The 10813-nt window shown below is 37.6% G+C and overlaps 2 protein-coding genes across 2 annotated transcripts; both read right to left on the reverse strand.

Moving 5' to 3' along the window:
• Positions 1-1066: 1066 nt before the first annotated feature.
• LOC120536210 (heat shock protein beta-11-like) lies at positions 1067-2564 on the reverse strand. Its single transcript, XM_039764548.1, has one exon. It carries the CDS (start codon positions 2425-2427, stop codon positions 1834-1836), a length of 594 nt encoding a protein of 197 aa, XP_039620482.1. The 5' UTR covers positions 2428-2564; the 3' UTR covers positions 1067-1833.
• Positions 2565-7577: 5013 nt separating this feature from the next.
• Positions 7578-8397, reverse strand: LOC120536211 (heat shock protein beta-11-like). The gene has a single exon (XM_039764549.1). The coding sequence runs from the start codon at positions 8330-8332 to the stop codon at positions 7892-7894; it is 441 nt and encodes a 146-aa protein (XP_039620483.1). The 5' UTR covers positions 8333-8397; the 3' UTR covers positions 7578-7891.
• Positions 8398-10813: the final 2416 nt, after the last annotated feature.

Below are 10813 nucleotides of genomic sequence, written 5' to 3' on the forward strand. Positions count from 1 at the left end.
AAAAAAGTTATGAAAACTAATATGAAGTAAAATATTAATAATACATAGCATATAAATAAGCATAAATACCTATTGTTTCTGAAATGAACAGGACAAAATGATGGTCACATGGCATAAAAGAAAATCACACACTTCTATAATGAAAAGTCCAAAAACCCCTTTTCTTAGATAACAACAGATTGTCATTGTGTACTAAGGAACAGAGTACCCCTTCAACCACAATCCAGACTCTCATTGGAACCTACCGGAAGCATTTAGAGGCTGTAATTTCTGCAAAAGGCGGATCTACTAAATATTGATTTTATTTCTTTTTTGTGGTGCCCAAATGTATGCACCTGCCTGATTTTGTTTGAACAATTATTGCACACTTTCTGTAAATACAATAAACTTCATTTCACTTATCAAATATCACTGTGTGTGTCTCCTATATGATATATTTAACTGACATTTTTTATCGTAACAACCAACAATTTATACAGGAAAATAAAGACTATTAACAAGGTTGCCCAAACTTTTGCATCCCACTGTATGTTGATGTGTGCATGAGCTGGGCCTTTGAAGAATTACTGCCTTGTCAAAAGTTTTTTGATTTACGTCTTACGTCATTAAAAGTTTTAATATATCCAATTAAACCAATTCATGGTCTTTTGCATATATGCATAATTTCTGCTTTTGAACCTCAAAACATTTGCAAAGTTGTTTCCAATCAATCATATATGGTGACAGACACTAGTGAATTCCCTTTGGGTGTTACTTTACTATGAAGCATTGCGTGACATTCAGATGATAACCACAGAATAGAACGTTGACTCTTCATTCATCAGTAGACTCTCACAAGGTGTTCACACATTCACCCACATGGAAAGAAAATTGAAACACCAGTATGGTTGAATTTTAGTTTTCTTGCTGAATTCCTCAAACATGAGGATCCTTTTCTGCTGTCCATTTTAACATTGTCTTCAAATTTAAATTATAAACTTGACACACATTAGACAATATAAATTAGGATGGGATTTTTTCACCTAACAAAACACATTAAGCACATCTCATGTATGCAGTACACAAGTTTCAGTTTGGCACTGACTTTTATTGATAGTTAATATGAAACTTTACAAACAATGAACTGATGAACTTCAGAAATGTACAACAGAAAACAATCTGTTTTTAAAGATTAAGTGGAGAATAGAGGACACAATTATTCTGAAAAATTCAACCACAAAAGAAGTAAATCAACTATTTTTATTACAATGAGATTTTCAAACTATCTTCTGTACATAACATCTTTATTATTTTTTTTTTTTACATAAACATATTCCCCCTTATATATCCCAAACCATTTACAAAAGTCAAGAGGCAAAACTTTTAATAGGAAACACAGCCTCAGGAAAAAAATACAAAAGAAATGCAAGGCTTACTGCATATGTATCCATGTGATAAACGTTGTAAATGGACAACGGAAAACAATCTTTAAAGATTAAGAGGAGAATGGAGAACACAATTATTCTGAAAAATGCAAACTCAAGTAAATCAACTTTTCTCTCTTACAATGAGCTTTACAAACTATCTGCATAATGACTATATTTTTTAAAGTATACTTGTTTTCATTTTCTCCACCCTCACATATCTCATACCATTTACAAAGGTGAGTGGCAAACTTTTAATAGGAAACACAGCCACAGAAAAACCAAAATAGCAAATTAAATGCAAGGCTTACTACATGCCTATCCAGCATTTTAAACAAATACAATGGCAGACAATTTTCTGCATCTTTTTATGAAAAGTACAATGGAAAAGCTCGTCCATTTAAACGTTTGTTCATTCCCTTTCCATTCCTCACTGCTTTTTTTGCTCCTCTCCACTCTTAATGCAGCCCGAGATGTCACTTTTAACGGGCACCACTCTCTCGGGCACACTGGGCAGTGCCTTCCTTGGTGCTTCGATGCGCAGCTGTCCGTTGTTTAGCGAGCAGCTCAGCTCCTCGGGGTTCACGTCTTCTGGCAGCTCGAGCTCTCGTCTGAACTCCTGGTACCTGTAGCTGTAGGATCCCTCCTCGCTTTCCTCTTTCTTTTCTTTCTTTCCGCTCAACAGGACTTTCCGTCCCACCTGTTTAACTGTCAGCTCCTCGGGAGTGAAGTCTTCCACCTCCACAGTAGCAGAAAAGTGCTGTCCGTCCTTCTCCACCTTGCATGAAGGTGTTCTACGTGCAATCGATCTGGGAGCCATCTCTGCATCAAGGGTCTCTCTCCGTAAGACATGCTGGAGCTGATTCATCAGGTCAGCGCTTCTCCTCATGTTGTCCATCTGCCTCGCCATTTCATTCTCCATTTGAACACAAATGAGCTGCGATTGAGGCCACAGCGCACTGACGGGAACTCTCAATGCCATCGGTGTTCTAAACGAAGGCTGGAAGAGAGAAGACGACCACATGTCAAATCAGCAGTGCATATATCTTCACTTGGATTGTAGAAGAATAGCAGCGTCTTGTCCTGGTATTCTGTTTAGGTGACCGCCTTTGCACTTTTATACCCTCAGTCTCCTGTTTCTCGAGTATTCCTGCCATTTCTACGCCGTTCTACACCCTCCTGTGTGACGTCACAGACGGGGTGCGTCCCACTTCAACTTCATGCTTCCGTCTTGTGTAACGGATAGTAATGCCTATGAAAAACCATTGCAACCAGGAATAAAAATTTAAACAACACTTTCTTAATAGTGGGACCCGCTTCATTTACAAATTTAACGTAGACATCATAAAACAATAACAGTGTAGGTTAGTTGTACATGCTTAAAAAATCATAACTGTAAAAGCAACGATCCAGTGGAAAAAATACACAAATGTTATTTCATATTTTATATAAATGATTATAGAAATCAATACATTAAAACATCTGTAAACTATCGTCTCCGGCAAATTAATTCGATAATTTTCACATCAACCAAACTAAAGTTTGTTAGTCTACTTTTTTTAAACTCATACATTATTAGTATTTAAAAATAAACATTCTATGTAGATTTTGGGTCATGTTGGGCATCTGGTCGAGCGGAGCGCAGAGCGCTCCAAACCTGTGATGTTCAGGAGCTGAGTTTCGGTAGAACAGGCACAAATTAAATGTACCTATGATGTGGAAATCACTTGATCAACTTAAAATGTCGCATTTAAGTATAAAATAATTTTACAATTACATACGTTTTCTAAAAAATAAGGACTATTACACACTCTTAAATCATTTGAAGGCGCTAGGTTCTATTAAGAAATGTGAAACACTTCTGCCATCTTGTGGTGCAACTCAAACAGTTTGGATGACTATACACCAGAACATTCTGGATAAAAACTGCCACCTACCTTCCTCTTATTTGGGCTGGTTGTGTAGATAAATTGCTTACACAGTCGGCACTAAATAATCAATAGAGAGAACACAGCTATTTTGTAAGCGAATCTGTGCACAAATAGCAAATGTTTTAGCGCTAATAAACAAAATGCATTGCTGAAAGACCAATAACGTCTTGTGAAGTGAATACACTTGACTTGAGCATTCTTAGTTTTCACACTCTTTCTCTGTACGTTTAGCATTCATTTGCTCAGATGTTGATGTGCTTCCTGCTTCCTGAGCAACTCTTCTTTTCGGCCTACTTCTTCTCTTCCTCCGTCTGCATCTTATTACATTGAAACTGATTAAGTTAGTGTTTGCGTTGCAATTACTTAGTATGTTTTTCTTAATTTTTCACTTATTCTGACCCTTAAGTCATCAATCTGCCTCAAGAATGATTTAAGATATGATGAGGTAGGGGTAGTGACGGCGAAGGAGGTAGACATGAGAATGGTGGCCGATCGGCTCATACATGCTGGCGACTGCCGAGAGTTGATCCGTACTGACCCCAACTCTCTCTTCTGTTTCTTTTTCCAGTTTCTTTGTGGTGGCGGCCTGCGCCACCACCACCTACTCAAAGCATCATGATGCACCAACATTGATGGACTGAAAGCCAGAAGTCTACGTGACCATCATCATCAGGTACTTCCATGAAAACCCTAAATACAAAGAGGACTGTTTGACTTATGTTAGGTAGATTGCTCAGAGGGGACTGGGCCGTCTCTTGGTCTGGAACCCCTACAGATTTTATTTTTTTTCTCTACCCTTTGGAGTTTTTTTTTGTTTGTTTTTTCTGTCCACCCTGGCCATCGGACCTTACTTATTCTATGTTATTTAATTTTGACTTATGTTTATTTTTTATTGTGCCTTCTATTTTTCTATTCATTTTGTAAAGCAAAATTTTGTGAGCTACATTTTTTTGTATGAATATGTGCTATATAAATAAATGTTGATTGATTGATTGATTGATTGATTGATTGATTCTAGATGAAAATAAGAGAAAAAGAAAAGAGGAATAACCTCAATCATCATCACGAAAGTGGAGAATAGACGTCACGTAGCATATATGTACTCAATTTCAGGTCAATAGGTCAAACAGTTTGCGAGCTACAAGTGATTTAAAATCCTTCAAAGACAAATGGACAGCCATGGTACCATATTATATACTGTAAGAAGATAATTTGCTAGATTTTGGATTAGGTTGAAGTGTGACAATAAATATCATAAATGTTAATGAGAAAATCTCATGTTACTTGAGTTGCAAAATCCATTTACGTTGTTCACTGATGTGCTCACAATGCCCAACTCATGTATTTTAGCAACATACTGATACCAGGGCTGTCTTAACAGCATTATAGGCCCCCTGGCAAAGCAGTGCACTAGGACCCCTACATACACAACCACTCAGCAAGTCACAACATACATGGATTAGCATGGGGTCTCTATGCTGGTGGGGCCCCCAGGCAACTGCCCAGTGTGCCCATGTGTTAGGACAGCCCTGATAGATACATCACTTTCACTTAACATTTCAGAAAAGGAGTGGAAGACAGCCATGTACAGAATACACTCAGGCACCTTATGAACAACATACTCAATTTTTCAACTTACAGTTATCTATCGAGCTCATATATCTTGATTAAAACAATCCAAAATATTTCCAGGACAGGATCCAAAGTGTGAATGTTGCAATCTAGCCTCATCCTCACTGAGTAATGACTAATTCTTTGTTTTATCTTTTTCAACCACAAACTGTTTCTTTATTTTATTGGATTTGCATATCTTTTGTTGCCAAGCTTATAGGCAAGGTTTAATAATAATAATTAGAATAATAATAATAATAATAATAATAATAATAATAATAATAATAATAATAAGTCTGAGCAATAAGGAAAATCCCACAGTTTTTGAGAGAAACTGCATTTCAAAGTATAGCAGACATAGTCTCTTGTGTGAGGTATGATAACCTGCCACTGTAGCTCACAATATCCACATTATCACACAATGAGAGTTTTAGAACATTTCACAGAATGGAGGAGGCAGGACATTTATTTGAATAGCATACCATACCACAGAAGAACAAAAGCATTTCATCTCTCAGATATCTAATGATTAGAGCGTTCCTTCACTTTTATTATTCAGCCTCAGAATTTTTCCAATGTTGAAGAAGGAGCACCACTGGGGTTCTAAACATTATAAACTGCACACTAGCTATTTTCACTCTCACCAAAGTTTCATTATATTTTTCGATTAACAATTAAGCATATTCAGTCGGTGCTGCGTGGTGGGACAGACATTACAGCTGCTACCTGGTTACTCCAGAATTCCAAGTATGATTATGGTACTAAGATGCGTTTCCCCAATAATTATGAATATTAACAATTTACAAGCCACTTTACGATGCTTTCTGTGTGTTTTTGGACACTCTTTATAAGCAGCCTGTTTATTAATGAACATAAAGAACCTTTAGTTATCCCTGCCCCTGAAGTCGCAGACAAAAATGCACCCCAAGTCAACTGAAAAGCAGTCCAGTAGCAGAAAGTTCATTGTAAGGTGAAGCTTTCATCCTACTGTTGAATGAAAAAAAGTTATGAAAACTAATATGAAGTCAACTATTATTGTTACAAAGCATATAAATAAGCACAAATACCTATTGTTTCTGAAATGAATAGGACAAAATGATGGTCACATGGCATAAAAGAAAATCACGCACTTCTATAATGAAAAGTCCAGAAAGTCCATTCTTTTAGATAACAGCAGATTGTCGCTGTTTACTAAGGAACAGAGTACCCTTACCAACTGCAAAATACAGCAGTGATTGAGATGATATGAGGTGACCAAGGTGTTATAAGTGTGGAATTGCATATTCTCCCTGCCTAGGTTTCCTCCAGGTTCTCTGGTTTCCTTTCAAAGTCCAAAGACAACCAAGTTAGATGAGTTTGTTTGTGCATGTATGCATGCCTGTTTGCGTCTGTTTGTGTGTTCACCCTGAGATAGATTCGTTCCTTGTAGGTTTTGCCCCTGTTCTGTGCAAAGTTACTGTAAGCATAGGCTCCAGCTTCCTTCGGACTCTGTCCTGCATAAGAGAGTTAAGAAACTGGAAGGATGGATGAATGGATGAATGGATGGGTGGATGGAAATGATAAAGTGAAGACAATAGGCCCGCCCATCACAAACTGTTTTAGTTTAGTTTATTTCGAACACATAAGTCATCACTTGAACAGCCCACTATCACCACACAGATGTGTATGAACACTTGCTTCAGGCCTTGCTAAAGGTGTTGTGGCAGTTATGGGTTTAGATTGCAAAGGAGCACAACCCTGGTACATGTCCAGAAGATCTTGATGCTAAAACACCCTCCTGCATGGAGTTGGTAACTGGACAAATAAACAGCCACCCCCACACATTCCAACAATGGGCATGAGCCCAACCAAAGACTAAGGTTTGGGGAGAGTCTCTTCTCTTTAGTTTCTCAAAAACCAAACTTGATCACCTTCCTTAAAAGTAGGGCCCTGAAATCGAAAATCGAAATGGCATTGCTTTAGAAAACAAACAGAAAATATTTGTTTTTATTGATTAAAGAAAGGTGCACATTAAACACAGCATGCACAGCCAGAAACAACCAGAAAATGTCTTCCTGAATCGGCATACCTGCAAAGATTGCACCCTAGGTTGCCCCCTATTTCACCTAATGGGTTGACCATCACTAGCAAAATTGCATCTTGATTTTAATTTGAAGGAAAACAAATATTTAAGGTGTTTACACTAAATGCTATATTAATAGGACTCTGCTGAATCTTTTTACTATAAATTACTGAGGTTTGCTCTGTAGACTCAGAACAGTCCATTCTCACTCAGGGTCATCTGCAGCCACCTAGTAAATCAAATATTATCAAACATCTAGTGAACTGTGGATTTGCTTTACTGCCAACTTTTGGGAAGTTTGAATTTTTTGATCACCTTACAAACAAATTGATGAGTTTGGAAATGACAGAAAATTAAATAAAATATGAATTACTTCTTTTTTTTTCATCTTACCCTTGAACTCGATAAAAAACAGAACACAAAAATGTTAAAAAGAAAATAGCTTACATTAATTTAATGAAAAGAACCATGTAAACTGTACACTTTCTGCAAAATCATTTCAATATGTTCTTTGCAAAATTCATACATTTAAAAAATAAACAAAAACTTTTGAAAGGTTAACAGCTCTAAGTAAATACTAAAAAATGGAATTAACTTGAAGGCATAATGCATATCCATTAGCATTTTAAACAAATTGAATTATTGACCAAACCTTCTGCATCATTTTAAGAGTCCAATGGAAAAGCTGAGGAAAGGCTCCTCAATTCACATGTTCATTCATTCTACCACCATTCCGAATTCATTTTGCTCCTCTCCACTCTTCACGAATCCCAAGGTTTCTCTTTTAATGGGCACCACTCTCTCTGGCACACTGGGTCGTGCCATCCTTGGTGCTTCGATGCGCAGCTGTCCGTTGTTTAGCGAGCAGCTCAGCTCCTCGAGGTTCACGTCATCTGAAAGCTCGACCTCTCGTCTGAACTCCTGATAACTGTGCTGTAGGAGCCACCATCGCTTTCCTCTTTCTTTTCTTTCTTTCCGCTCAGCATTACCTTTCTTCCCACCTGTTTGACTGTCAGCTCCTCGGGTTTGAAGTCTTCCACCTCGAGACTTGCAGAAAATTGCTGCCCGTCCTTCTCCACTTTGCAAAAAGGGGCTCGACGTCCATCCCATCTGGGAACTTGGTCCGCATCAACGATCTCATTCCGTAAAACATGCTGGAGCTGATTCATGAGATGTACGCTTCTCCTCATGTTGTCCATCTGTCTTGCCATTTCGTTCTCCATCTGAGTACAAATGATCTGCGACTGAGGCCAAAGCGCACTGACGGGAACTTTGACAGTCAAGGGCACGCTGAATGAAGGCTGAAAGAGGGAAGAGGACCACATGTCGAATCGGCAGGGTTGATATCTTTTTTACATTTGCTGGAGGATCAGAGAGTCTCGGGTTGTCAGTCTACCTATGATTTGCTCCTGGGCACTTATATATATTCGCAGTCGCCGCTTTCCTGACTGTTCTTGTACTTTCCACGCGCTGCTAGCTGTGTCTGTGTGACGTCAGAGAATGGGCGCTCCTCTTCACTTACAAACTGCCCGCCCTTCACTTCCCGAGCGCTGGAAAGACAAGAGCTAAGGAAGGACTTGCGAGCTGTTCTTTAAGAAAATAGGTGAAATACTTTGGCAAAAATCACATCAACTGTCTTTCAACTTGTACACTGTGAAACTGACAAATCGGAGTGGTAGAACACCACTGTATCTCAGATGTCAAATCCTATAACCAGCAGCCTACAAACTTTGTCAACATACGTCTGGGCTTTATATGTGACTAGCAAAATACCCGCGCTTCGCAGCGGAGAAGTAGTGTGTTAAAGAAGCAATGAAAAAGAAAAGGAAACATTTTGAAAATAACGTAACATGATTGTCAATGTAATTGTTTTGTCACTGTTGTGAGTGATGAGTGTTGTTGTCATATATATATATATATATATATATATATATATATATATATATATATATATATATATATATATATATATATATATATATATATATACACACACATATAAACATATATATACATATACATACATATCTACATATATACACACACAGCTATTTCGTATCAGTGCAATACGCTGTTTGTTAAAATGGATAACTCCTGCTCTTACGTGCAAGTCTGCGTGGATATTATGAACTATCGTATTTGTTCAAGTTCTATTTAAATTTTAAATAGAAGGAATTTTTATTTAGTCGACAGAAATATCTTTGGTAGGAATGGTAAAAACAGACAGGAATATTATTCCTGAATAAATCAACTCAAACCTTAAACAACTTATAATATTTTGCTCTCCATAAAAATATATCCTGTCTAAATTATACAAGTTAGAAATAAAGTAAACATTAAAAGAACAAACATTCAAATTTCTTTACTCTTATGTAATTTTATATTTTATAAAAAATAAACTTAGATTTTAAATATCCCAAAAGATTTTGCTCTCCATAAAAATATATCCTGTCAAAATTATACAAATTCAAATATGAACATGCTGCATAGCAAAACCTGGAAATATAAATAAAATGTGTTCCTTTCAGCAATAACAAATCAAATCATTCAGTTGTCTTTGCTCATATGTCATTTTAGAGCTGGACGCCTGGCATCTTTTTGGCCACAGGTTCGTTTCTGTTTGGTGTGAGGTTCTGTGTTGTGGAGATTCTCAGGATGGATTGCAGGTGCTCATCAGTGAGGCGACTCCTGTGTGCTGTTTTGTTAGTCTTTATCACTGAGAAGAGCTTCTCACACAGATATGTGCTACCAAACATGCACAAGGTCGAGCCGCATGTAGACGGACTTTTTGTTCTTCAAAGTCACCAAAGCGCCGTGCAAACTCAGTGTGCTCAGTTTATCAGCAAAATGTGTATTTGGGAACACCGTAGTGACGACTTGGTTTAACATTACTTGGCAACAGGGAAAGTGGGGCAAGTGGTTGTGTCTCCCATAAAAGCAGCTCAATTGAAATCACTTTGTGATTGTGCACGGTAAAACGTCCGCTGAAGTGTCAGATTCTTATTTAATTCTTCTGCTTTCTGTATCTTCTGCATTGCATTCAGGTCTTTCAGGTTACCCTGATGTTTTGTTTTATAGTGCCGTCTTAGATTAAATTCTGTAATTACAGCCACATTAGCTCCACAAATGAGACACACGGGTTCAGTAAACATATACTCAGCCTCCCATCGGTTTTAAAGGCTCTATTTTCAGAATCAACTTTTCTCTTCAGCATCGTGTGAGCTAGCTTCGCAATAACTTGCAGCATCATAAGCTAGACTTGATTAACGCGGTAAGTGTTCGGCAAGGCAGCTGAAGCGCTGCATTATGGGATCTGTAGTTTATTGTGTTACCAGCGCTTCATATACCGGGCTTTAATAACAATAATACAGTATATAAAATGATCTCGGGCGGATATAATTACACCGGGCGGATGTGGCCCGCGGCCCTTGAGTTTGACACATATGGACTAAATAGAACTTGAAAAGATATATTTTTCAAATGTGATCGCGCAATTCAGATAGAGTTGACGCAAGACTACAGCCTGCATGCCTCAATAAGTCATCCTCCCTCGCCTTACTTTTTACCGTTCATCTAATGAATACACTGAGTATGGCTTTACCAAAACAATCATTGATGGCGAATAAAGTATCCATTATTCGAGTATGTAGATCGGGATATATATATACATATATATATATACCCGCGTATCGCAGCGGAGAAGTAGTATGTTAAAAAAGCTAGAAAAGAAAAGGGAACATTTTAAAAATAACGTAACATGACTGTCAATATACAGTATTTGTTTTGTGAGTGTTACTGAGTGTTGC

The sequence above is a fragment of the Polypterus senegalus genome, chromosome 10 (assembly GCF_016835505.1).
Source record: "Polypterus senegalus isolate Bchr_013 chromosome 10, ASM1683550v1, whole genome shotgun sequence".
NCBI classification, from domain to species: Eukaryota; Metazoa; Chordata; class Cladistia; order Polypteriformes; family Polypteridae; genus Polypterus; species Polypterus senegalus.